The sequence below is a fragment of the Formica exsecta genome, unplaced genomic scaffold (genome assembly GCF_003651465.1).
Source record: "Formica exsecta isolate Colony F162 unplaced genomic scaffold, ASM365146v1 scaffold696, whole genome shotgun sequence".
NCBI lineage: Eukaryota > Metazoa > Arthropoda > Insecta > Hymenoptera > Formicidae > Formica > Formica exsecta.
The window spans coordinates 28,873-54,590 of NW_021853462.1; the positions used below are offsets into that span (position 1 = coordinate 28,873).

Sequence of the window (25,718 nt, forward strand, 5' to 3'; positions counted from 1 at the left end):
TATATATATATATATATATGTACAATTATTCGATACAATACTTTTCTTAGAAATACCAGATAAATAGACAATATATATAGTGTAATATTATTTACTATGAAATTATCAATATACAAGAAGGAAATTAATTGATATATATATATGTGTATATAAAATATTACAAACATTAACTTTTAGTAATTGTTTATTAAAAAATTTATAAAACATGGAATTAATATGCCTAAAAAATATTTCCTATTAAATATTATTAATATATGGATATACCTGTATAAAGAGATATGGCGATAAAGTGGGCCAGAGACCAACCAGGTGACCATAGAGCAAGTCCTCCTGAAGAAGATGTTGCGAGGGAAAATTAGTGTTCAAGAGAAGATAATTGTAACACTGAGCAGCGGTAAGAGTAATGTTTCTAGCTTCTTTAGGATTATTGTCTTCAGGGAATAGATTGTACTTTTGAATGATGTCAACAACAGCCTGTACCAGCTCATCGATGAAACATGAAGTCTCTTTCGTCGCTCGGGACGAGACAAATTTTAATTGACCATATTCTCGCTCTTTCTTTAATAAGAGCTTCTGCATATCCTGGGAGAACTCGTCCATCTTAAGTGGGAAGTTGTTAACTTAAAAAATAAGAAAAGACATTAATGAAGAAATAATCTTAAATATAAAATATATAATATTTTCAAGAAAGAGACTATTATATAATATAAAATAATAATAATAACTTTAATTGATAATAAGAGATAATTAGAGATCAAAGTAATTATATATATTTATAAAGAAATAGAGAGAAGCTAAGCCACATTCTAGAAAATGTCTGATATAAAATAAAAATAAAATAAAATACAAATAGACATATAAGAATTATATATAAGAGATCATACATTTTCTGAAATAAAATTATAATTTGATGATATAAAAGACACACAAAAAAGAACTCAGGCTTACCGAATTTTCGTACTTAACGGAAGTCTCTCATTTGAAATTCCCCTTGATCGTCATAAACAATCGTTGATAAACATCGTATCATTTGTATATTTTTTTTCGGTATTTCTTATCATCGAAAAATGCCGGCAAACCGTTTGATAATTATCAGATCGCTTACGTCACAGTAGCTGATTAAACGCAAAAGTAAAACGCAAAAGTAAAACGCAAAAGTCCGCTCTTCGTCTTTGCTCTTCTCGTTTCGGATTTTTCCTTCGAACAACGATGGTGCGCGCCTGGTACATGGATAGTAGCGATGCCGATCAACGATTAGAACATCACAGGCAGCCGCCAGAATTCATACCGCCGGATCACCTGTTCGTCGTGACGGGTGTGGAATATTTTAAGGTTAAGAAATTCGCGATACGAATACGAATATTGAAAAGCACACACGATCAGCTGACAATAAAAATTTGATCAGATTGTCAAAACTGCCCCGTTTTACATCATTAATTATAAAATGTAATATATATAATATACACACAACACATACGTCAAATTATAATATTCAATATATTATATTTTAATATCAATAATAAAATAAATTGTATAACACACACACACAAAATAATAATAATATTACACGAATAAGAAAGAATTTTATATATATTATAAATTTTAATTTATAATATAATATAGCTTTTTAAATATATTTTTTTCAGGTAAATCATCTCAATTACGGCACGGATGCTACCTTGAAGAATTTACGCGAGAAACGCGGTTACACATATGAAGATGAGCTAACATGCTCCAAAGAGTGTTTACCAAATTATGAAGAGAAGGTATAAAAAAATATGTATTATTTTTCTAATTAGATTCAATTGTAATTACAGTAACAGATCTATTAACTAATTATCGATTGACTAATAAAGTTTAAACTTTAGACTGAAAAAATAGCCACTGATAAAAATTAGTATAGAAATGTATAAATATTATTTCGTCATTTCTCACAGAATCATACATTTGCTTAATACTAGATCAGTCAGAGCTTAACTCTTGGAATTTGAATAAATAGCTTGTTTCAGTATAGTTTATCTCTTACCTAATAATGTTTCGCTAATAAATTTGATAAAATTTTTCGAAAATATTAAAAGATACGCATTCAAACATCTGCCACTTCTTCTTTAAGTAAGTATTTATCTATTTGTTAATAAATTCTCGATGTAAATGTTCAATTCATAAACTTATAGTGAAGATGTTATAGTTATATAAAATGTTTTTGTGTTACCTACTTCTATACATTTACATATAATTACTGTAATTTATATGTGATTTACTGTATATATTCAAGCAGTTTTCTTAAATTTTTGTAATTATATTAATATTCTTCATCTAAGTCAATCTAAGTCTAATCTTCATCTAATCTTTAGTTGAAAAATTTCTTCACTGAGCATCTTCACACCGATGAAGAGATACGCTTAGTTTTGGATGGATCAGGTTACTTTGATGTACGAGATGAGGACGATCAATGGATACGGATCGAAGTCAAGGCCGGCGATCTAATAATCATACCGAGTGGGATTTATCATCGTTTCACTTTGGACACTAATGTAAACGTGCACATACCAATCTCTTCTTTTTAATATATATTTTTTATCTTCTCTTTTCTAATTTTTTCTTAGAGATTCAGAGGAGAGAATAATTTTTTCATAAATTTTTTAAACAAATTTCTAATTTTGCAAAAAAAAATTCTCTCCCTCTGAATTTCTAATTAATTCTAGAGAGAAATAAATTTTTCTAATAAATTTCTAAATAAATTCTTTTAGAATTACATAAAAGCAAAGAGATATTTTGTGGGAGAGCCAGTTTGGCTGCCATACAATAGACCAGCTGATAATATGGAATGTCGTAAACAGTACCTCGAACAATTGCAGAAAGGATTTGACGTACCTTCCCTTTGATAACCCTCAATGTTACATGGGCTTCCATAAAAATATATTTTATTATATCTTATAATTTTTCGTAATATTTTAAATATTAAATATATACGTTTATATTATATTATAAAATAGACATGATAATCTGTGAATACAAATAAAGATATATAAAATATCTCTTGCAATATATATATAAAGAAAATAAAAATCTACATATATAATTTTTGCACATTTCTTATTATTCTTTCACATTTTCTAGAATTTTTTTTTCAGCAATCATAATAAAAGTTTGAAGGAAGATTCTTTGATCTCTTTTACAATCAAATTTATTTCTGCATTACTATTACATATTCATGTGAAGACTTATTCATATAAATACTGTTTTAAACACCAGCTTTTGGTATGTGGTTCTAAAGTAACGGATTTTGATTTATATAACTATCCATCCAAATTTATATACAGTTTTTTTACACATCAAATCGTTAAGTATAGCACTTTATGACAGAAACTATTATTTAATATTTTTAATTCTCCTGAATGAGAAATAAAGAATATAATAATAATGTCTATTATTTTTCATCAAATTGTTCAATTATAAAATAAATTATTATCAAATCATAAAAAGAAATTTTTCTGAAGTGCCATAGATATTGCAATAAACATTATTATATTAATAACATAGAATTCATTTTAATTAATAATAAGTCTACGTTAAAGATAATGGTCAGTTTCTCAAAAGTTTGTCAAATAATGATGACACTAATGAAAAGTATTGTAATCGCAAAGCTGCAACTTTTTAGAATTAGTAGCCTTTACTTTTTTGAAAGTTTTTTTGTTAATTAGTTACATTGCGAAAAAAAAACAAAAATATTAAATATAAAATTATATAAACACGTTATATTTTTTTAGCATATTATTGAAAAAGAGCATTTTAAAAATTGTAATTATATAATAAAAAATGCAGTTTCAATACTTTTCTTATTAATGTCATTAGGGGTTATGCATATATCTTAATATTAATATCTTAAATATTTTACAAGTTTCTATCTGTCATAAAAATATTTGTCAATCATGTTTAGACTTATTGTTAATACAAAGTTATTCCAAAATCATTATCAAGATCATTAATATACATCATTTTTTCTCCATCTAGGAGCAAATATATAATTCTACAATATTCATCCAAAAAAATCTTTTACGTTAAAAATTTGCGCTAAATACTACACCCGATGTATTGCTTTTATTTTGAGAACCTTCCTCCGCGACTCCGAATTTTTTGTACTCACCCACTTTCTTTTCAAAGAAATTTGTTTTGCCTTCCAGGGAGATAAAGTTCATAAACGAGAACGGATTCTCCGAGTGATAAACCTAACATTTCACATTATAATAGTAAAGTATTAATTAGATGAATAAAATCAAAAATAAATTTTATAAGGATGATAATAAAATAAAAAAGAAAAAAAAAAAAAGAAAAATTAATATAACCTAAAATTTTATTGTAATAACATTATGCAAAATAAAAAAATATATACAAATTAAACTAATAACAAGATAATAAAATTTTTGTATACATACTTTTTCAAACCCTAATGCGACGAACAATCTGTCCGCGACGAATTCAATGTAGTTGCACATGAGTGTACAATTCATTCCTATCAATTGGACTGGTAATGCTTGTGTCAAGAATTCCTTTTCAATTTCTACAGCATCCATTATAATTGATTTCACGCGTTCAAATGATGGTTTTTGTACAATGTGTTTAAACATTAAACATGCAAAATCGCAATGTAATCCCTAAAAAATGGAACAATAGTTATATAAATGCATATAGATATAATTAAGTTAATTTACTAACTTCGTCTCTTGAGATGAGTTCGTTGCTGAAAGTGAGACCTGGCATAACTCCTCGTTTCTTCAACCAGAAAATTGAGGCAAAACTGCCACTGAAGAAGATACCTTCAACCGCCGCAAACGCAACTACACGCTCAGGAAATGTGGCGCTCTCGTGATTGATCCAGTTTAATGCCCAATTGGCCTTCTTTCCCACAGAAGGAAGCGTCTCAATTGCATTAAACAAGAAATCTCTGCAAATAAGATTATGGCACACATTAATGCATTTAATGTCATCAAAATCATTAATTTAATTTAAATAATAAAATGGATATAAATAAATATAATAAATAATGCTTATAACACTTATTATATAAGTAACAATCTGTTCCACAGTACTTACTTTTCTTTTGGATCGGTAATATAAGTTTCAATAAGCAAGGAATACATCTCAGAATGAATATTCTCTATGGCGATTTGGAAGCCGTAGAAACAACGCGCTTCCGCGATTTTCACCTCTTGACTGAATCTCTCAATCAAATTTTCATTAACAATTCCATCAGAAGCAGCAAAGAATGCCAAGACATGAGAGATAAAGTATCTTTCGTCAGAATTAAGCCTCTCTTCCCAGTCTTTTTTATCCAACTGTAAAAGTTAAAGTGCATTGTTATAGAAAATTCAAAGAAAAATTAATTACATTTTATTTATATTTCTTTAAAAAAGGTCTAATAATTTACCTTGTGAAGAGGTACTTCCTCTATAGTCCAAAAGGATGCCACTGCCTTCTTGTACATCTCCCAAATATCAGGATATTGAATGGGGAAAATTACAAAGCGATTTGGGCCTTCTTGAAGAAGTGGTTCCAATTCTGGATTGAATTCTTCCTTCAATTGTATTTCTCGCACGGCTTTTGTCTTGGAAAGCTATGCAAATTCATACGTATTAAATATTTTAACTAATAAAATTTCAATATAAAATAAAATATATCAAAATATTGAAATTATATAGTAAGGAAATTAGATTTACTCCATTTTTCAATCCATGGTCCTGAGATATAGTTGGTGATATACATGATTTCTTTGGTGATGTCTGCAAAAAGAAATTATAATTAATCTAAGTTTAATAAAATAATATAATCTCTATATAAATAAGTTCTCGTTAACAAAACAAGATTATAGTAGAAGAGTAATAATTGATATTGTAATAATTATTTCTTTAGTCAATGACTATATTACTAAAATAATTACCAATAATTTAATGAAATTTTTTCACAGTTCAAACACTGTATTACATATTTCAAAGAAAATAGTATATGTTATATTAAAAATTACTTATTAAGAAGTACCTTGTGCTGAATATTAAATTTTGATGTTTATATTAAATTTAGATGTTATATTCTAGACTAAATATTGTCCAGACTTCAGATAGTGTAAAATAGCAAATCATATATGTAAATATATCTATTTGTTACAAATTCAAAGTTAAATGCTAATCAGAGCTTCTACATTAGAGCTAAAAGTATATTAACTTAAAGCAGCTAAAAGTATTAACCTAAAAAAGTCCTAATCAGTGAGAAAATTCTGTAGTAAATTCTCCACACATAATTGTCTACCTCTTCACCGTTCATTCTAGGTTACTGATGACGATAGCACAAAATTACAAATATAAAAAATGATAAAACGTTCTGATGAAAGATATTGCATATTCTAAGCAATGCTGAGCTTAAAAATGGACACAGATATGTGTTGTGTGTGTGTGTGTGTGTATATATGTGTACGTTTAAATATTGTGTTCATATACATGTTCATATATTAAATAAACTTGCGTTTTAACTTGACATAACTATTATTATTAATAATATTATTACTATTGCTATTAATTTTTGTGCTTCGAAATGTATTTCTTTCCCGTATGCATCTTTTCTATTGCATTAATGAACGGCAGATTTATGTTCGTATCGACACGTGTCAAATATTAATCATTGTCGAAAAAACTTGACAGAGAAAATATGGAAAGAGAGAGGTAGAAAGAAAAACAAAACGTGATTCGGTATCTCTAAATGAACGAATATAGAAGACGGATAAGGGAAGAAAAAAGCAGTGTATTCTCGACGATGTAATACAATAAATACGCGACACACTTACGTGCAACGACACATCCTCGAGGTGCTTGCGGACGTTTTCCTTGGTAGATTCGAGCAACGCCATCCTGTTTTTAATAGCTGCAGATTTTCCAGCGTCGAGACTAGCGATGACAGACAACTCCGTTTCGGCGAACGAAATAGGAAAGACTGAGCTCCTTACGCGGCAAAATTATCTCGATCGGCGTTTTATTGGCCCTTCCAACCTGCGTTTCGCGCCCAAATCGCCGTCCGCCAATCAGCTGATCGTGCCTTGCCGCCAAATCCCGGCAATTTTCATAATTTTCCTCTTTTTCTTCCCCCTCATTGTCGCGTCCCATCAAAAAAAATCGGAAATGAATTCTTTGCGGCAAAAAAGAGCGATTTGATACCGAGAATTATTCCTGCAACGTTCGATAATCTTGACAGTTTCCCGCGCGTTTTGTGAGACCGTGCGATAAGAGTGCCACGGTTAGAGAGAATCCTGAAAGAGGTCACACTGCCATTTTTACGATGCTTTTTCTAGTTGGTGCAGTAGCGCCATTACATTCACTTGCGTAGGGAAAATGTTCAAAAATCTTATTCGTAGAGTAACATTGAATTGACCAATCAGGATAAAGAATGCTTTTTTTGTCCTGATTGGTCAATTAAACATTACTTTACCCTATAGATAGGATTTCCGAACGCACTTATAACAAAGCGTCGTGATGGAGGATTCAGATTACGTCTGATATTTTATTTGCTTGTACATTTCTTAGGGGTTATCCAGACGGATTTGCATAGTCGCACTATTGAAAAATTATGTCTAAAAATCTAAATAAAGTTAAATAAATTTAAATAATTAAATATAAATATTAATATAGTGCACAATTACAACATAATCTTCCTATTTTGTTTGTTGCAAATAGAAAATAGTAGGATTCATTGCAATAAATCATATTTATTTGAATAATAATAATTAGAATAGTAAATATATATAGATACAATAAAGAACGCTTTTAGCAGGCCAATTTCCCAGTAATGCTTGTGAATTCTATGAATGTCTTCTATTTTTTATCTGAAACGAATGCAAACGGATTCTAAAATACGCGCATCATCGTATTCATTAAAAAATTGTGATAACAATTAATAATATTAAAGAAATAACGAGCTTTTGACAACGTACATTTTTTTACCGCATCGTTAAAACAATTAAAAATATCATGGATACACACTGTACATAGAGAGAGATAAATCATACTAAACGCTTGGCAACGATTAAAATTTCTTTCTTTTTTTCATTAACATGTAAACGGCATTATGTGTGTTAATTATATCGATCTTGTCAATCTAAAACAACGAAAACCTTATATTTGCGCATAACTTGAGATTGCATTTGCTCGGCTCTTTTTGAAAGAGAAATTATTATTTGTCTTGTATTACGTATCGAATTAGTATTTTTCATCATCCATTGCGCGTATATGTTTATGTATGTGTTGTATTATGTGTGTGTGTGTGTGCTTTAAATGGCATCAATATCGAAGTCATCCTCATCAGAATCTTCTTTCGCGGCGGCGGTGGCAGCGGTGGCGGGCTTCGGCGCGACCACCGGTTGCTGCTGTTTCAGGGATTCTTGTTTAGCTCTATCATCATATTCAATCTGGAAGATAAAAGTCCAAAACATTAAAAAGTTATATCAAAATTATATAACATATCGAGATATAGTATAAAGAAAGCAAAAAATGAAAAAAAGAGAATAAATAAATAAATAAAATCTTGAAAAATTATAGCATTGAATCCAATAGAGATTACTCTCTGAAAGAAGGATATATTAATTCTGCAAATCTCTCGCCGAGCAATTCTAATTAATTATCTCAAAGCAAAATAAAATAAAGATACAAGAGTCTTGTATATTTAATAGAAAAGTTAATCCTAGAATTAAAATTAAGGAAAAATTAATTAAAAAATTAAATTAATTTTAAAAGACTAGTATATTTAATTAACAGCATTATGTGTAGTGAGACACTTGCTTCTAAATCGTCATCTTCTTCCTCGGACTCGGACTCTTCCTCCTCTGCGACTTTTAGCCATGTTAAAAATGGTGCAGCTCGATCGTGAATCTCTTGCGACAGATCCTTCGAAACGTATTTTTTACTGACTTTACTTGACCATTCATCAAATGCCTTCTCTTCCAGGATATCAGCGTCGTAAAATAACTGAAATATACGCAAATACTTTTATTAACTTAATAACTAAAAAATAATTTAATACCGATATCGAAGAAATATGAGACATAAAAATGCTCAATGAAAAAGAGTGTATACGAAGCGTGTATTTTTAAAATAAAGAAAAGAGCATTGTCTTAATAAATAATAGACTCATGAGAAGAATATAATTGAATATAAAAGATAAATAAATTCTAAAGTTAATTCTTTTACCTTGAGAATTCCGGGAACCTTCGGCATCAGAGTGTCCTTGTGTAGCGCGATGACTTGTTCAATACCTCTGATCAAATATTTCTGTGCCTTGATGTCATCGTGGGTAAAGCGCAACAATAGTACACGATACTTTTTCGCCTGTGCGGCAATTCCCTGATCAAATAACAATTCGGCAAGGATCAACGGCGCCTTGGTCTTGATTTCGAGACGTTCCGCCTCGGCCACGAGCTCCTTGTGATTGTTGTCGAGTTGGCCGGCATCGCGGCGGCACTTGACCAGTTTGTAGAACATATCCATGCGCTCTTTTTCACTCTTTTCTAGGTCATCGCTGATAGTCATGCCTTTTGCACCATCCGTCAGATCCTGGAGACGAGCTCTGACCGCTTCTTCAGACACATCAACCGCCCATTTATCGTCATCCTCATTGTTGCTGATTTTTTTTTCTGGCGGAGGCTCCACTACAATATCTGCGGAATTGTTGACCTCGTTTTCCGGCGAGCAGGATCGATCGTTGCCATTGGTAGTGGCAGTAACGGTTGCACCTGCGGCCCCGGCGTCGCCATTGGCGCGTTTCGAGCGTTTTCCGCGTTTGCCCTCCGTCAATGAACTGCCCTGCACCGCCGGATTCAGACTCGGCGGGTTCTTCAAAATGTAGGTATTCAGCTTGTGGTTGCTTTCAAGAAGACCATGATGGCCACAGGCCTTGCAGCCCTGTGAGATCGTGCCCTTCTTCGAGCTGATCATCAGCTCAGTTTCCGGATTATCGCAAGCCGGACAAAGAACATATTTCCGAATAAAACCGTCCAGTAAATCCTGCAACTTCGTGGCATCATGCGAGCCGTTGACGATGAAGCGCTCGTTCTTGAAATCAAATTGGGTCTGCGCGCCCAGCTCGCAGCCAAAGTACTTGGTCGGATACGTGGCCGGTCGGCCGATTGCCTTAGCCACGTCCACCATATTGACTATCACTGTTTTGATGCCGTTTCCTTTGCCCTCCACCTTAGCCTGTATCCGCGGCATCTTATAGCGGTAGAAGGCATCGCTAACATTACGATTGACATTTACGCTTCCCATGATGATTGTTGTTTCCGTCTTCTCTTACTTTTGATAAACTTAACTTCTCCAATTGATAGTAATTTCCGACGAGACGTCGTTGTGAAAATGTTAACAAATCGCGACAAAAAAATCAACTCTCAAACAACCTGAGATGATGTATTCGCTATTCGATCTTTATCTTTCAGGTAGGTAATGTCTCCGTCCTGGTTCTTCTAGATCGCCTCTGTCGCACGTTTCCAGCCAGCGGCAGTTTGATAGCCAGCAGTGGCCAATAGTAGGCAACGGCTGCCGCCTGTTCGTGGTCGCTCGTAACAGCAGCGTGTCGAGTCAGGGTGGTTCTGCCTGTTTTCAGGGTTGTAATCCTTGTTAGCGGTAAGGCGTGCCGCGCCGCTACCCGCTGACGCCAGTCACGTTTCTCTGAATGGCTGTAGCTTCCGATGCCTATTACTGCAAAGAAAAAAAAAACTTATCTTTAAAAAAATATTATATTAAATTTAAAAAATTTTACAGTTACTGTTTTGACCAAACTAGCTCTAAAACCGATGACCACGAACCTGGAAAATTTTGAGGTCCTGTGCTTGGGCAGGACCAGATGGAGGTTTAGGAATCGTTGGGTGGTATCTTGATGCCTTGAGTGTTGCCTCGGTTTGGCGGTGGCGGGTGGGGTAGGGGGATAGTCTTCAATGATCATACACGCTGCGTGTCCGTCGCTCGTCGCCCTAAGAAAGCCCGGTAATCGGTGGTACCAGGTTGGTAATGATGTTGATGTTAACTCGCTGGTTAACTCGCGCAAAAACAAACGATCGTGGGTGGTGATGGTGTTGCCGTTTGATGATCGCCGGTCGGATGATAGTGTCCTGCTGTCGCCGCCGCCTTTGCTACACGCCGATCCTTTCCCTCTGGATGATATCCTGGATGTTTCTGCAAATAAGAGTAAGACAAACTTGAAGTAATCCTGATCAATTTATTAGAGACCATAAGTTTTATAAATTATCTCTTCCCTAGAATAGATAATTAGATTTTATTTAAAAAAATTAAGGGAAAATAGAAATTTTATTTTAAAAATAAAAGAAAAAAATATAAAGAATATTATATTTATAAAATTTTATTTTAAATTTATTTTAATATATAATATAAAATTTAATCATATGTGTTTTAAATTTTAGTTTATGTGAAAAGTCTTTAGAATCTGAAACTAAACTATTTGTAATTGTTTGAAGAGCTATTTAATTTTTTAACGAAGCTTGTAATTATCCAATTCAAATTATACAACACGTATAATTAAAATATTTTTCTTTATCGAGCATTATCTTGCCTTCTATTTCTCTCTAACTTCGATCTTATCGGATTCATTTCAATCGCAGGATCGAAGGATGTATTCTGGATACAGAGAAAGACAGAAAATCTTGCAAATTGCTTTTATCCATGCGAGTTTGATCTGCTAAAAGCGTTCACGGGATGTGCAGGATCATGAGAATGACATTTAGGGAAATTTTCAGACATAGATGATCATCGGACCGGTGTAAGTTTCATCTGGCTATGGTGCTAACGATCATCCGGATGATTTTCATGCGGGACAGACCATATTAGGATCATGATAACGAAAGTCCCTACTAACGCGGACTTGATGTCCTTCTTGAAGATCCCGGAAGCTAAATCGCGGCGAGCGAATTTGATCTCTCTCGATAGTCGAACAAATGCAATCGCAATAAATGAAGGTTTGCTTGAAGTAAAATTAAATGGAAATATATTGTATAATAAATGAAAGTACACGCGCGCGCATGTAAATCTGCTGTCAAGTAAGATATGTTTGCATGATAAACACGATTTAGCTACATTTATTTAAGTATTATTTTAATTCAAGTAAATGATTTAACAGTAAGTAATTTAGCACTATTAATGATTATTTAATCGATTTTTTATTTTCTCCCGGATTATACATGATACGACAATAAATTTCTCGTAATGATTAATTTTCCCATTAAAACGATTTTTTTTTTTTAAATTATACATACTTATTTCGTGAAATCGTATGCTGATATATATATATACGAGAATTAGCGATTATCACAAATGAAATTGATATGATCCCTCTCGTAATAATAAGACATCCCGTAAGATATCCTATCGATTTAGCGTTGGCGATACCTGAGAACGCGATGCGTACATAGTACTCGCGTTTCTGCAAGTATACCATTATATTGTACAATAGTGCGCAAGCAGTTTGTAATTCCATGCCCGATTGCAGCCGTGCAGTTGTTTATAATAACTATGCATTATTAATATTGATTCTCGCGCTCCATTTATCGGGCTATAAGCGGTGCTTTCGCGATGTTAAGATACCTTAAGAAGTATCGAGACACACTTTCGAGCACGCCCTAAGACGGAATAATCAGTTGAAAATTGCATTTCGTCCTCTATTAAATAACACATATTTAAAGACGGTAAGAATTAATTGTGGAATAATTCTTCTTTATGTCTTAATAATAAAATCTGCATCTGAGAACGACGAATCAAATTTCATTACCGAAATGCGTTTCTCCTCTAATTTAATACCTCGTTTACTCGTCAGAGCTTATGCAGTCTAATAGCAAATCCTGGCACAAAATCCACTCGAGATAGAGATCGTTCGGGATGACCCCCGAGGAAATCGCGTGTATCGGAAACGATTACCTGCTCGGTACAGACGCATAAGTCGTGATTTGCGACGTTGACGCGTCTTCCGCAGTCGCTGTCGTTGATCACCAGGTGTACGCAGACTTCTTCTCCAACGACACTCTCGAAGAGCAGAGAGGAACGACGACGAAAAAGAAGAAGGACGAGAAGATTCGAAGACAAATAGATAGACAGGAATAGAGAAAAAAAGTGGAGCAGATCCGTCGCGTCGTTGAGAGAAAGAGAGAGAGAGAGAGAGAGAGAGAAAGAGCGAAAGAACGAGAGAGAGAGAGAGAAAGAGAATCGATTCTCGCGCGGGGGGTAGCTCTTGAGACGAAGAGGTCGGCCTCTTGCTAGCGCGCAACTAGAGTAGAATCACTCGTCGTCTCTTCGTGGTCTGACAGCTCCCGGATCGGCCTATCCCGCAGCGCGCACGCGTTCTCGACGTCCACCGTGTATATTGATCCGGACGCCGACGCCGATCCGGACGCCGACGTCGCCTCTTCTAGAGAGAGAGAGCAGCCTTCGAGCAAGGTCACTCTACTCCACTCTCGAGTAGCTAACCGGCACGTAGTTCAAGCAGTCGCTAATCGTGAAACATCTTTATCAATAACTATAGACATGTTGATATTTGTGTGTTCGTGAGATTAAATCAATTTTGAAATTTCAAATCGTATAAATATTATTCATAGATTTAATGATATTTCATGTTATATTAATCCCGTATTTAAATTTATGTTAAATTAATGTCAAAATTGATTTAAATTAAATTTCTTGGCTGGGAGAGAGTAATTCGATCGGTCAACTATCAACGAGTATTGTGAAAGATCTAGGAAGAATTGTAGTGGGATAGGTCGAGAGATAGATTGACCCAGGTCCAGGTTGCATCGACGTGGTTTGGAAATCTTTTCACCGTTCCTTGTTCGCGATTGTGTGTTTAATTACGCTGATTAAATAAAGTAATAAATATATTTCTTACGGTCTCGATGTAACGAATAAATGAATATTTAATTCGATGGATAATTTTACAAAATTTATATATACATAAAATATAATCTTGTTTTTATATAATATTAACTTAATAACGATTTGATAATTTGTGATTTTTTAATAATCTAAAATCAATATTATACACGGTCGTTTCGGTTTTGAATCAAATTGAAAGCAAAATTAATTTCGCGGAGAATTTTCGACAAGCTATTCTATCGTTTCCGCATCGTTAATGCTGCTACGTCAATAAAAACGGACGATTATATCGATGAACTAAAATCAAATTAGAATTTCAACAGTCGTTATCTTTATCTTACACTTCGTTGCGAAGCAATTACAAAGCGATTTTGTAATAACACTTATAGATTTTTCTACAGAAAAAATTTTTAAAAGCATTCTCTCTAAAAGAAAATTTTTTTCTCAATTTATTATTCTCCATTATAAGAATGTATTTACTTGCCAGATGAATAGATAGCGCATACATGCACAAGTCTATATCATGTATATAATTTTCCAGCAATCCGTTTAATTAAATTACGTTTAAAAGTATTTTGCCGTTTTTGAAACGCTGTAATTAACAACCCAGATCCTCGGTAAATATTTTTCTCGTCGCAAAACCCGTTCCAGCATACTTGCTCCTGTTCGCGATTCAGATTCGGAGAAAGTGAGAGAGCGAAATTCATCGATATTACTTGATTACGCTTTCTCTCTCTCTCTCTCTTTATCTCTTATTTCCTCGAATCGCAAAGGTAGTAATTTATGGATCGATATGGATTCGCTGACGATATATCAGAGATCGGGTTGCGGAATTCACACTAGGAGAAATTATGCTTGAGAAGCTTACTGACACTGCTTACTGATTAAGAGGTATTATTTTGCATCGTTATCGTATGCATACTTAAGGGTCACAGTAGCAGGCTATCTTGGCCAGATAAATGCAAAAAAACAGCTCGCGATTCTCGCACGAACAAAGAGGAGAAAGATTTAGATTTAAATCCTGACGCAATCGTCTCGAAATATTTCTAGAACTCCGAAAAAATCAACGTCTTTTGAAATTTGACGAAAGTAAAAGTAAAGAAGTTTTCCAGTTCTAATTTCGTTATTATTTTCATATTATTCTTATCGTGTGTTTTTTTTTTTCTATATACTTATTATGTGTGTATAAATACATACACATGTTATTATATTTTTTTTTCTCTCTGTATATATAAGGAAAAAGAATATTATATATGAAAATTACCAATGTAAATTTTGGATTTGCAGACCAATTTTACAGACTGACACGGTTCGATAGAAGTTTATTACCGATGGGTACATGTATTTACAAATACGATCCGAACGTTATTGTCAATCGCGATGAGGCTGAATAATATGAACTATAAAATCATGCCGGAAGAATATATTATCTGCGATTATCGGCGTTATTTACAACGTTATATAATCTAATCGCGACGCGTATACCCGGCGTCTCAGAACTAACATTACTATCAAAAATCGCGCTGGAAATGTACCGAGAAAAATAGCGACTGCTGAGAGATCCTGTATATAAGAAATGTGTGAACTTTATAACAGATTCAACCAAATATATTATATGTAATATCAAGTGAAAATATTTAATCCGTTAAATCAATAAGAATTAAATAAATGAATCAATATATTATGCGTTAATAAATAAAAGATAATGTGCTCTGATTAAAATCAGATATGCATTGTAATATCAGTTTTAAATAATACGCAAGTTGCGATCGCCATTGAATATTCGATGTATATAGTTATTATTAGATGACGCAGCGATTTGCGATTTGCATAATATGCAAAGTGACACGCGAGGTAATCGCTCCTTCCTTCCTTTTTTGTAACAAGTAGTCGTCAAGTTCAATGTTTCGAACGTATATTACAAGCTATATATTATAATATAAAATATTCTCTCTCTCTCTCTCGCGATATAAGACAATAAATATAAATATGTACACATGATAGAAATTTTTAATAAAAATATATCCAGCCGATATTGTATGGATAATTAAAATGATTAAAAGGACATTAATCTTGTGAGTACATTAATTATCTCAAAGCGCGTGAAATTTTCCAGTTAAAAACAGAAGATAAAGAAACGGATAATCAATAAAAATTATTATCCGTTATGAAAAGCAAGTCACTTTAGTAAATCTTTACAGGGATCTTTATCTTCTCAAAACAAATTGTTGTGCATTTTATTGTCGATATTTAAAAAAAAAAAAAAAAAAAAAAAAAAAAAAAAAAAAAAAAAATATTTTGTAATAAAAAAAAATAGAATAATGTATCTTATCATAAATATACACGTGTCGCACCTACGAATTTGAGTGACAGGATAAAAATTAGGCATTCTATAAATAGCCTAATATTTAATGTATTTTTAAATAGAATGATATCGCGTACATATCACGAATCTTTTAATTCCTCGTAAATAGATAATGTCCAGCAATAATATAATTAGATATATATCGAAACACAGTCTTTCCTTACATTTGACTGTGCAAATTCTAACAGCTGTTACGTTAACTGTCATATTATTTTTTCATTATTTGTGATCATTACTAATTATAAAAGTAAAAAATAAACTCTTCATTATATTATCATGATCGTGACAATGTATTAATATACACATAAATGCGATATTAATCGATTATATTAGTCGAATCCCCATATTGGTGTCATTTTAAGATTCCCTGTAATTTATTACATCGCTTTTTGCGCAGCTTTTTCGCATTTGCGGGATCACTTGCGTGGATTAAGCAAATGTAACGCAATCGAAAAATAGTATGTGAAATGCAGAAGTGATAAACGAAAATAATAAATGCAAAAAAGATCCTATTGCAGTTCGCTTGTTTAGAATAGATCTCTTCGCACTTTTTGTGATTTTACTCCATTCTATTTGCGATACAGAAAGTAAGTACAAGAAATAAACTTTCTATTAGTTCAAAAGAGTTTCCTCTGGAAAGCCTAAATATATACGTTCGTCTAATTTCAAAATGCGTTCTTCCGCGACTGTAGTTCTCCTGTACATCTTTGAACTTTCGTCTTTGCTCCTTTACTTACATTTCATTTCACACATTTGTATCTATTTGAGTTTAGAAAGAGAGTAAAACACGAAGAGATATTGCGTATTTCTGAGAATAATAAATTTAGAGGAAACGTGCGGAGCAGAAACGAGCGAACCACGTTGGGTTAAGACCGGCTTGGGAAAGCTCATTTCCTCCTCCGGCGATGACGCATCATGCGACACGCACGCGAACATCGTAGCTGCCGCAGGAGGAGAGGAGGGACACGCTCATTTCCGCAGGCGAGGAGGCCGTTGCGGCTCCGCATGCCTCATGCCGTCCAAAATGGCTGTTCGCTAAAATTAGCGGGCGCAAGTGAACGAACGAGGACGCGAGAGAGAGAAAGAGAGAGGTTATGGTGTTTAAAAAAAAAAACAAAAAAACTGGCAAGTCTTGATCGATCTAACGATACTGGATTAATATCAATCGAATTCGCAATCTCATTTTCGTTATCCCAATTATCAAAATTCGTAAGAGAACGAGCGAGAGAGAGAGAGAGAGAGAGAGGAGGGTAGGGAGTAAGAAAAGGAGAATAAAACTTACCTCGTCGTCGAAGTAAAGTCATATAAAATGGTATCGCCCTGCTGGACGGCCGCTTTCTAGCGTGAAAATCCGCCGCTCGGTAGAGCCAAGATTCGAGACAGATGGATGGATCGCCCTCCTCTAGGGGAGGTGACCGATAGACCGATTATACGTGTCTCGCGACGAGTGTCCGAAGAAGAGTCGACGAGCTACGAGCGAGATGCCTCGAGCGAGAGAGATAAAAGGAGAGTGAGAGAGAGCCGTCGATCGTAGAGCCGGCCTTCTGGTGGTGCTTCCCGTCGTCGCTCTTGATCGCTCCGTTCATTCGTCGCCAACGAATTGAGTCGGCAAATTTATGCTGCTAATGGTGTATAAAAAATGGACTGGATAATTCCTAATAAATTAAAATAACTTGTGCAATAATTTTCGATTCTGCTGAAACGGTTGATAATTTTAGCACTTTTCAAGCAATTATATCTCCGAGAGAGTTTAGTTCATTTGAATTCATTTAAAATTTACCCAAGGCTGGCCGTCTTTAATAATAATCTTTTCGATGGTTTAAAGTTTTAAATTACTTCAGAGATAGTAGTGAATGACGTAATTTGTAGCAGACCCAAGATCCAAGATTCAAGCACGTTTAATAGACTGTGACATGTGTAGTACATCGTGTTGAAATTTGTGATTTTTAAAATCATTTGCTTCTTTTTCGGTGAGTTGAAATTTAAGGATTATCGTGATATATATTGAAGGAAATTTTGTAATATATATTCGTAGTGAAACTGTGAATACTTTTTAAATGGAGATTGCATTGTGCGACTAACCTCAAAAACACGCGTCTTGTCACGTGTTAGTAGCGAAAAAATATTATATTTTCTTCAATATTAATGGAATATATTTAATCTTATCAATTGTTTATATTATATTAAATCATTTTTGCAAATATACGAAGTTTTCTCGCTTTGTTGGCTATTCGTATATTCTTTGATGTTGAATGAATTAGTCAATGAAATTAGCTCCAAAAACGAAATAAAATATTGCTTATAAAATTTGTTAATTCGAGTAAACTCGGAGGGATACCAATGTTTGATCATATATATATCTTTCTGTTGTAGAAAAGCTTTAATGTGAGATTTCAAGATTTTAATTCTGGTTTTTTGTTTATATTGATGAAGCTAAATCAAGAAAGGAATCATTCAGAAGAGAATAAAATGGATACTAAGACAAGTCTTACACTTGAGCTACATCGTGTTGAAATTTGTGATTTTTAAAATCATTTGCTTCTTTTTCGGTGAGTTGAAATTTAAGAATTATCGTGATATATATTGAAGGAAATTGTAATATATATTCGTAGTGAAACTGTGAATACTTTTTAAATGGAGATTGCATTGTGCGACTAACCTCAAAAATACGTGTCTTGTCACGTGTTAGTAGCGAAAAAATATTATATTTTCTTCAATATTAATGGAATATATTTAATCTTATCAATTGTTTATATTATATTAAATCATTTTTGCAAATATACGAAGTTTTCTCGCTTTGTTGGCTATTCGTATATTCTTTGATGTTGAATGAATTAGTCAATGAAATTAGCTCCAAAAACGAAATAAAATATTGCTTATAAAATTTGTTAATTCGAGTAAACTCGGAGGGATACCAATGTTTGATCATATATATATCTTTCTGTTGTAGAAAAGCTTTAATGTGAGATTTCAAGATTTTAATTCTGGTTTTTTGTTTATATTGATGAAGCTAAATCAAGAAAGGAATCATTCAGAAGAGAATAAAATGGATACTAAGACAAGTCTTACACTTGAGCCTACAAGAAATTCGTTTACTTGTCTAGCATGCCATGTAATATTCACAGATCCACAAGCGCATAAGATACATTACAGTTCCGAATGGCACAGATATAATCTGCATAGAAAAGTGAGTGAGTTACCTCCAATTACATACAAAGTGTTCCAGAATAAGAGCACAGTTTATCACAAGGATAATGCAAATGAAACCAAGGCAAAGCAAAATCAGAAATGTCAAATATGTCGAAAGAAGTTTAAAAATGAAAAGCAGTACTATAATCATATTGTGTCTAAGACTCATAAAAAGAAAATGGAAGAAAGAGATAAAGTTGTAGTTTCCAGCAAAAGTCCGACAAACACAGAGAACGAAATGGAAGTGGAAACAGATTCGGATATAGAGTCTTTGGATTCAAATGAGTGGCTTGATGACTTAGAAAATCCCATTGAGCGTAATGACTGCTTGTTTTGTGACCATCACAGTAGATCTGTAACACGTAATTTAAAGCACATGATGGAGGAACATTCATTCTTTGTGCCCGACCTTGAATACTGTACTGATTTAAAAGGCCTGCTGCTGTATTTAGGGCAAAAAATATACAGCGAATACAAATGTATCTGGTGTAACGATTCAGGTAAATAAATTTTCTTTCCTTTTTATTCAATTAAGTAGTTTTATTTTGTTTTTATTATTATGCTTTGCATTGTGTTGAAAGAATTCTCCAATAAAGTTGAATTTCAATTATAAGTTAAAATGTAAAAATTAATTAATTTTAAATGAATTAAGATTGTATTATGTACCATACAATGTAAATAATATATATTATCTGCGTCATGTTGCTTAGTGAAATTTCTTTTTAATGAGTTTTATTGCATCTAATATCTAACAAGAGAATTTATTTTCTAGAAATAAAATCAACTATTGAGATTCCTAGAAAACAAATTTATTAGATTATGAATCTGTTCCAAAAATGGTTGAAAATATTTTTTTGTGCATTTTTATATCTTAACTTCGTATATTTTTGAAATTGAATTTAATTAGAATTAAAATTTGAAGAAAAATAAAATAAAAGAATTGAATTATACATATAAAAAAAATTTTCGATTGAAATTCAAATCAAATATTTATAAAATTTTTAAATATTTTTGCAGGAAGACAATTACAAAGCATAGGAGCAGTGAGATCGCATATGGTTGATAAGGGCCATTGCATGATGTTGTACGAAGGAGAGACGCTACTTGAGTATATGCAGTTTTATGATTATTCGTCCAGCTATCCAGACGCTAAAGACGCCGATCCGGATACGGAATCGCCGAAACAATCGGTGATTCTGGATGATGAGGGATACGAATTGAAGTTACCTTCCGGCAAAGTGATAGGTCATCGCGCTTTAGTGCGCTATTACAAACAGAATCTGAATCTCGAGCCGGTTACAGTAACTAAGAACAGTGGAGAGAAATTGCGCAAGTTATTGCTGCAGTATAGAGCACTCGGTGGTTCGGAGATTCAGATGGAAGCCGCCCAGAGAAGAGCTCGGGATGTCCAATACTTGCAGAGAATCCAAACAAAATATTCAACACAACTGCAAATAAAGCAAAACAAATTGCAAAAGCATTTTAGGAGGCAAACAAACTTTTAGACTCATTAATTTGTTACTATCGGAATGTATTTAATATTTATGATAGGAACTTATTTTTTAGAAACTCTAGCTAGCGCATATTTGTTAAAAAAAAAAAAAAGAAAAAATGAAGAACACATTTCTTTTCTTCTATTGTCTTTCTTATCAGATGTGTTCGCCGAGTTAAGAATTTTTTTCACATATTTTGGAAACAAGCCACAAGAAGGCTTTGATGCTTTGTTATTGTACATATATACATATACAAAAACAAAAAAATAAAATCCAACTTAACGGAATTAAGTGTTTATATATAAAATTATGTTTATCTATAAAAATCTATAAAAATTACGTTTGAATTCAAATTTGAGTGCTTTACAGCCATCAATTCAATTCCTAAAAATCGAAATTTATTATTTTCTTTAAAGGATACATATCATTACGCAATATAAATCATTATAAATCGCGTTATAATTCGCATTTAGCGGACGTTTTTACAAAATAACTCGTATATACTTTATATATTACTCTTTTGCAACACGTGACGATAAAAATATCCTTCATTTTCCTCTTTTCATGTATAACTTTTTTTTAAATTTATATGGACCCATTTATATTATAATCCAGAATAACAACTTCGAGTTGCGATCAAATATTGCCGCTTTCGATAGAATGTAGTAAATATACAAGTTAGAAAACAACCTGCACCATTGCGTTTCACTTATGTATGTACGCATGAGAGAAAGAAGATATAACTAGACCTTATGTATCTTATGGACCATTTCTCACGCGGCGATATTGGCGAATCGCGAGACATATAAAGATAGAACAATGTTTGATACTTTGCGACTTTCTTTATCTTTCTTACTTTCTATTGTCAGATTGGTACTTTGCTGCACGATCGATTATTGATATCCTTTTTTCAATCCTTAAATAGTCAAAATTGTCGTAAAACAACGAAATCCGTTTAGAAGACTCTTATTGTGTATATATATTATTAAATTAGATTTAATTATATTGATACGTTTGCTTTAACAGGTTGACTGTCATGCTGTATTTGCCGAGAATCCTATCATGTCACATTTACGCACGAGTGATCGTGCGACACAGTAAAATAACAAGAATTTTTTTTAATAATATAAAAATATAACAATTTTTTATCACACGGCAAAACGTATATACTATTCGTATACGGGTCGCATGGCAATCAATGTGTTAAACGCTTAGGTATGAGTTAAACAATATACGACGATTCTATAAATATTTCGTATGTCTCCAATTTTTCGCCAGAGTGGAGCGATTGGCGGAACGGAAACGGAAAGCCTAAATGCGATCTGCGAGACAATCACAGACTTTTTCGATTATATCGAAATTTTCAATTTCATTATTTTAGCGTTTTCGGATGAAGCAAGTTTGATCGCTCTAAGAACGATTAATAACGTCATAAATTCCGTTTTGAGTTACTAGGGGTACTTGGATTATTAGATTAATCAATGAAATATTTTCAGTAAGCGTTTGATTGATTAATCAAGGCAAAGAATCTTATGTTTTAAAGTCAAAATAGAGTCAAACGGGATGTACTTTATATTATTTATATTTTTAATGTATTATTTATATATTAATCAGATTCAAAATCCAGTTTCGGTCGAACACATGTTCATAGCAAATTGGGTTTTATCGCTCTCAGAGCGATTAAATCTGCTTCACTCGAAAACATTATTTTATTAAATCCGATATCTTTTTTCTTTTTTTTCTTTAATAATTTTGGAACACGTATATTTGGGAGGGGGCGGATACCATTTGAAAACATTTCGACATGTACTACGCGATATTTTTGTTCTTGTCTCTTTTACTAAGTAAACGTTCTATGAGACAGCGTCATGTGTCTCACATTCGCGACACTGAGACATGCATTAATAGAGCTGTTATTGTCACGACACGACGACGATACACATATCTACTTTGCGCTTTCGTGTTGATGATTTAATTTAATTAAACTCTACCGAAAGAGCGACTTTCTTTTTTTATCTTCAATCTAGCAGTTTTACCATCAATTTTAACGCTTGGTGAGGCGGCGCCGGCCTGATGGACTTGTCCAACTCCGCGTACGATATCTCCGCCTCTACTTGGAAGCCATGCTTCAGACAGACCCTCTGTGAGTATATGCCGGTTGCATCGGCTTTACATACCTGTGTAATACATATTACATACCTAACATAGTATATATACCTAATGCAATATATATTTTTAAAAAATTTGCACAAAAGATATTTGTTATTTTTCTGTGTTAAATTCTATTTAAATTAAAATTAAGTGCATCGAGAATTCTTTTTAAAAAGAGTCGTAAAGATTTCTAGATAGAAGAAATGTATCGAATTTAACAATGATTGTTTTGATAAAAAATACTTCGAAATTGCGTAATAATTCGTTTCTAATTTTATTTGATAATAACGATGAACTTTAGTTTATATATAGTACATACAGATTGCTTTATTCATTATATTATTTATTAATTCAAATCGAATCGTATGTTGATTTATTATATTAACCTGTCTCTTTGCTTCTTTGTCTCTGCGCAAAGAACTGCAAAAGTATCTTTCAAAGAAACGAGTAACATGCATTGTAACTATACACCTTGTGGGGGAATAAACGAAAATCATCCCATGCATATTAATCGAAGAGCATGCTGAAACAAAAGAAAAGTGTACGGTATATATGTAAAGTAGGGGTTACACCAACGCAACGATCTTAAATTGATAAAACAAAAATAAAAAATGATATCCTCTCTTTATACCATGTAAAATCGATAAAATAACTGCATAAATATATATCGCCACTTTGATAAGAAGACATTTTTTCGAACTCTATAAATGTCGAAGGAATATTTTACGATATATTTATCTTATTTTATTTTTGTGCAAAACAATTAAAGAATAATTTTCATCACATGCATGCAAAAGATGAAATTAAACATACAGAGAATAAATTAGATTCATTTAATTTCCATGTATACACAAAATATATAGACAAATTTATTTATGCAAATGAATAAAATCAATAGAAAAATAAATTAAAATAGACATAGGATAAATTAATCTACCTTGAAACCGGCGTCTTTGGCAACTTTTACGCTGTCGGCCATAAGAATGCTGGCCAAACCCCTGCCACGGTAGTTTTCGTCGACGCTAAGGATCCGGCACTCGAACAGCTCATCTACGTCGTATTTGGCAAATAAATCAATCTTGTCGTTCACCTTATACAGCAGCCCGAAGATGGTCTTGAACTTTTCGTCGTCTAGCTCGGCGAGGCGCCGCTCCGCCTCCTCGCGCTCGCCCTTTTTCAGGGTGCCGTTTAGTGCCATCCCCGCTATCTGATAAAGCGATTCAGATAATATACATCTTTCGTGACGATATTGAAATCTGATATTATAGACAAAGATTTTATATATTAACAAATATAAATAAAAATAAAAAATTATGAAGAAAATAGTTTTGTAAACAGACAAAAAGAATAATGCGATTATTGTTTCAAGAATATTAGATTAATCACAAAGTTTCATCAATTATTAGATTTATAAAAATTGTAATTTATTAATAAATAAATAATGAAAAATGAAGAATTAATATCTATGATAAGATATAATAAAAAAATATTTATAAAAAATAGACAAAATAATTATGATTATTTTCCGCAATTATAAATAATTATTATTAGTTAATGAAAAATATCGAATTAGTAAGACATCGAAATATTAACAAATAAGAAAGTAAAAATAAAAATGAGAATATAAAAGTAATTATTAATTTTAATATCTATGTAAGAGAGATGAATAAAATAATTATTATATGTATTATATGATATAAGGAACTATATCGCTCACCGCTCCCTTTGAATTCACTAACATCCTGGAATAACCCTGCTTCAAGGTGAGCAGACAGTGCTGCTCGAGCTCACGTTGGGATTCCCCCTTCGTACAGAGTCTTACAGCATTGTTGAGTGGCTCGTCGGCGAAGAAATTCCATCTCAAGTGGTGAATTGCTTCGTCATAGCGATTCTCTGGTACCTCCACAACAGTCAAACAATCCTCGCCAAAAGATGATGGCATGTCTCGGATGAATTTTCCAACGCGCACTGGAAATATATACTGGGAGTTCGGCTGGGCGAACTCCCCTTAGTGAAGAAGAGTGTCACCTCTCATATAGGAAAACCACCCCTTTCTCCCTCCTCCTATATAATATTGATCGACCTAGTTCACTGGCGAATACACTGGGTCAGTCGTACACGCCGATTGTGCCATGTTAATTCGTTAAATTAATTTAACGAAATTAACAAAAATATAGATAAAATAAGATTAGGATTGATCTTATACTCTCTTTCATCCTTGTGCCATCTGATATTATCTGCAACTAAGATTCTGTTGTAAATTAGATATTATTAAATTATTTTCTATATTTTTGCAGAAGCTATCTTCATTTATCGGATTTCAATTGTGTGTAAAAATTATTTGTAAATGTTTATAATAGACAAATTTCAATTCTAATCAAGATTATCAATTATTGATTTCAATTTCATTCGGAAATAATTTTTATTATTAAACAATTTCATCTGCAAATCGTAGTTAATGTGAAATAAATTTCACTAAATTGATTGAAATATAAAATGTAAGCAAGATTTATATTTCAATAATTCATCTGCTTTCTCCTGTACAAAATTTACATATTTTTCTAGAAGTTTTAAAGAACTTGAGATAAAGTAAGAATAAAGCAAATAATAATGATT

The 25,718-nt window shown here is 32.7% G+C and overlaps 7 protein-coding genes across 13 annotated transcripts in view; 2 read left to right on the top strand and 5 right to left on the bottom strand.

Annotated features, from left to right (window-relative positions):
* Positions 1 to 1,089, bottom strand: part of LOC115243176 — a 6,315-nt gene extending 5,226 nt beyond the window's left edge. For both annotated transcript variants that reach the window (XM_029819955.1, XM_029819954.1), the window contains exons 1-2: positions 949 to 1,089; positions 265 to 620 (exon numbers count right to left, since the gene is read on the bottom strand). In XM_029819955.1, coding sequence (XP_029675815.1) covers positions 265 to 600 — 336 coding nt within the window. In that variant the 5' untranslated portion in view covers positions 601 to 620; positions 949 to 1,089. The remainder of the gene's footprint in view (positions 1 to 264; positions 621 to 948) is intronic.
* Positions 1,090 to 1,175: 86 nt separating this feature from the next.
* LOC115243178 (1,2-dihydroxy-3-keto-5-methylthiopentene dioxygenase) lies at positions 1,176 to 3,031 on the top strand. The gene is made up of 4 exons (XM_029819958.1): positions 1,176 to 1,332; positions 1,647 to 1,766; positions 2,355 to 2,534; positions 2,751 to 3,031. The coding sequence occupies exons 1-4, from the start codon at positions 1,210 to 1,212 to the stop codon at positions 2,883 to 2,885; spliced, it is 558 nt and encodes a 185-aa protein (XP_029675818.1). The 5' UTR covers positions 1,176 to 1,209; the 3' UTR covers positions 2,886 to 3,031.
* Positions 3,032 to 3,173: 142 nt separating this feature from the next.
* Positions 3,174 to 7,082, bottom strand: LOC115243177 (ribonucleoside-diphosphate reductase subunit M2 B). 2 transcript variants are annotated; one of them, XM_029819956.1, is made up of 7 exons: positions 6,836 to 7,082; positions 5,718 to 5,780; positions 5,429 to 5,614; positions 5,095 to 5,336; positions 4,717 to 4,945; positions 4,437 to 4,655; positions 3,174 to 4,229 (listed from the first exon to the last, which is right to left on the bottom strand). In XM_029819956.1, exons 1-7 carry the CDS (start codon positions 6,896 to 6,898, stop codon positions 4,062 to 4,064), a joined length of 1,170 nt encoding a protein of 389 aa, XP_029675816.1. In that variant the 5' UTR covers positions 6,899 to 7,082; the 3' UTR covers positions 3,174 to 4,061. The 2 variants fall into 2 exon arrangements, with proteins under 2 accessions (XP_029675816.1, XP_029675817.1); XM_029819957.1 differs by lacking the exon at positions 6,836 to 7,082 and adding an exon at positions 6,304 to 6,461 and having other exon boundaries at positions 3,793 to 4,229.
* Positions 7,083 to 7,730: 648 nt separating this feature from the next.
* On the bottom strand, positions 7,731 to 10,326 carry LOC115243200 (eukaryotic translation initiation factor 5). The gene is made up of 3 exons (XM_029819988.1): positions 9,228 to 10,326; positions 8,820 to 9,005; positions 7,731 to 8,449 (listed from the first exon to the last, which is right to left on the bottom strand). The coding sequence occupies exons 1-3, from the start codon at positions 10,299 to 10,301 to the stop codon at positions 8,312 to 8,314; spliced, it is 1,398 nt and encodes a 465-aa protein (XP_029675848.1). The 5' UTR covers positions 10,302 to 10,326; the 3' UTR covers positions 7,731 to 8,311.
* Positions 10,327 to 10,590: 264 nt separating this feature from the next.
* LOC115243201 lies at positions 10,591 to 17,895 on the bottom strand. Of its 2 annotated transcripts, none has more exons than XM_029819989.1 (3): positions 17,552 to 17,895; positions 10,838 to 11,204; positions 10,591 to 10,730 (listed from the first exon to the last, which is right to left on the bottom strand). In XM_029819989.1, exons 1-3 carry the CDS (start codon positions 17,571 to 17,573, stop codon positions 10,691 to 10,693), a joined length of 429 nt encoding a protein of 142 aa, XP_029675849.1. In that variant the 5' UTR covers positions 17,574 to 17,895; the 3' UTR covers positions 10,591 to 10,690. The 2 variants fall into 2 exon arrangements, with proteins under 2 accessions (XP_029675849.1, XP_029675850.1); XM_029819990.1 differs by lacking the exon at positions 17,552 to 17,895 and adding an exon at positions 12,957 to 13,917.
* A 65-nt stretch (positions 17,896 to 17,960) lies between these two features.
* On the top strand, positions 17,961 to 21,640 carry LOC115243202 (zinc finger protein 622-like). Of its 3 annotated transcripts, none has more exons than XM_029819993.1 (3): positions 17,961 to 18,239; positions 19,280 to 19,958; positions 20,476 to 21,640. In XM_029819993.1, exons 2-3 carry the CDS (start codon positions 19,316 to 19,318, stop codon positions 20,961 to 20,963), a joined length of 1,131 nt encoding a protein of 376 aa, XP_029675853.1. In that variant the 5' UTR covers positions 17,961 to 18,239; positions 19,280 to 19,315; the 3' UTR covers positions 20,964 to 21,640. The 3 variants fall into 3 exon arrangements, with proteins under 3 accessions (XP_029675853.1, XP_029675852.1, XP_029675854.1); XM_029819992.1 differs by lacking the exon at positions 17,961 to 18,239 and adding an exon at positions 18,770 to 18,818 and having other exon boundaries at positions 19,220 to 19,958; XM_029819994.1 differs by lacking the exon at positions 17,961 to 18,239 and adding an exon at positions 18,794 to 18,818.
* LOC115243204 (dopamine N-acetyltransferase) lies at positions 21,305 to 25,548 on the bottom strand. Of its 2 annotated transcripts, XR_003885186.1 has the most exons (4): positions 24,820 to 25,548; positions 24,040 to 24,309; positions 23,489 to 23,625; positions 22,989 to 23,128 (listed from the first exon to the last, which is right to left on the bottom strand). XR_003885186.1 is itself a non-coding variant. In XM_029819996.1 (3 exons), the coding sequence occupies exons 1-3, from the start codon at positions 25,042 to 25,044 to the stop codon at positions 22,970 to 22,972; spliced, it is 654 nt and encodes a 217-aa protein (XP_029675856.1). In that variant the 5' UTR covers positions 25,045 to 25,548; the 3' UTR covers positions 21,305 to 22,969. The 2 variants fall into 2 exon arrangements, 1 of the variants encoding a protein (XP_029675856.1); XM_029819996.1 differs by lacking the exon at positions 23,489 to 23,625 and having other exon boundaries at positions 21,305 to 23,128.
* Positions 25,549 to 25,718: the final 170 nt, after the last annotated feature.

Coding starts and splice junctions, on each gene's coding strand:
- LOC115243178 (XM_029819958.1), top strand. CDS start 1,210: ATGGTGCGCGCCTGGTACATGGATAGTAGCGATGCCGATCAACGATTA. Junction 1,333..1,646: donor CGGGTGTGGAATATTTTAAG/GTTAAGAAATTC, acceptor TATTTTTTTCAG/GTAAATCATCTCAATTACGG. Junction 1,767..2,354: donor TACCAAATTATGAAGAGAAG/GTATAAAAAAAT, acceptor TCTAATCTTTAG/TTGAAAAATTTCTTCACTGA.
- LOC115243177 (XM_029819956.1), bottom strand. CDS start 6,898: ATGGCGTTGCTCGAATCTACCAAGGAAAACGTCCGCAAGCACCTCGAG. Junction 5,615..5,717: donor ACCATGGATTGAAAAATGGA/GTAAATCTAATT, acceptor GAATTTGCATAG/CTTTCCAAGACAAAAGCCGT. Junction 4,656..4,716: donor AACTCATCTCAAGAGACGAA/GTTAGTAAATTA, acceptor TCCATTTTTTAG/GGATTACATTGCGATTTTGC.
- LOC115243200 (XM_029819988.1), bottom strand. CDS start 10,301: ATGGGAAGCGTAAATGTCAATCGTAATGTTAGCGATGCCTTCTACCGC. Junction 9,006..9,227: donor AGGTTCCCGGAATTCTCAAG/GTAAAAGAATTA, acceptor CGTATATTTCAG/TTATTTTACGACGCTGATAT. Junction 8,450..8,819: donor AAGAAGATGACGATTTAGAA/GCAAGTGTCTCA, acceptor TTTATCTTCCAG/ATTGAATATGATGATAGAGC.
- LOC115243201 (XM_029819989.1), bottom strand. CDS start 17,573: ATGACTTTACTTCGACGACGAG. Junction 11,205..17,551: donor GACTTTACTTCGACGACGAG/GTAAGTTTTATT, acceptor TCTTATTTGCAG/AAACATCCAGGATATCATCC. Junction 10,731..10,837: donor AGGACCTCAAAATTTTCCAG/GTTCGTGGTCAT, acceptor TTTTCTTTGCAG/TAATAGGCATCGGAAGCTAC.
- LOC115243202 (XM_029819992.1), top strand. CDS start 19,274: ATGAAGCTAAATCAAGAAAGGAATCATTCAGAAGAGAATAAAATGGAT. Junction 19,959..20,475: donor TATCTGGTGTAACGATTCAG/GTAAATAAATTT, acceptor ATATTTTTGCAG/GAAGACAATTACAAAGCATA.
- LOC115243204 (XM_029819996.1), bottom strand. CDS start 25,044: ATGCCATCATCTTTTGGCGAGGATTGTTTGACTGTTGTGGAGGTACCA. Junction 24,310..24,819: donor TAGTGAATTCAAAGGGAGCG/GTGAGCGATATA, acceptor TCGCTTTATCAG/ATAGCGGGGATGGCACTAAA. Junction 23,129..24,039: donor CCAAAGACGCCGGTTTCAAG/GTAGATTAATTT, acceptor TGTATTACACAG/GTATGTAAAGCCGATGCAAC.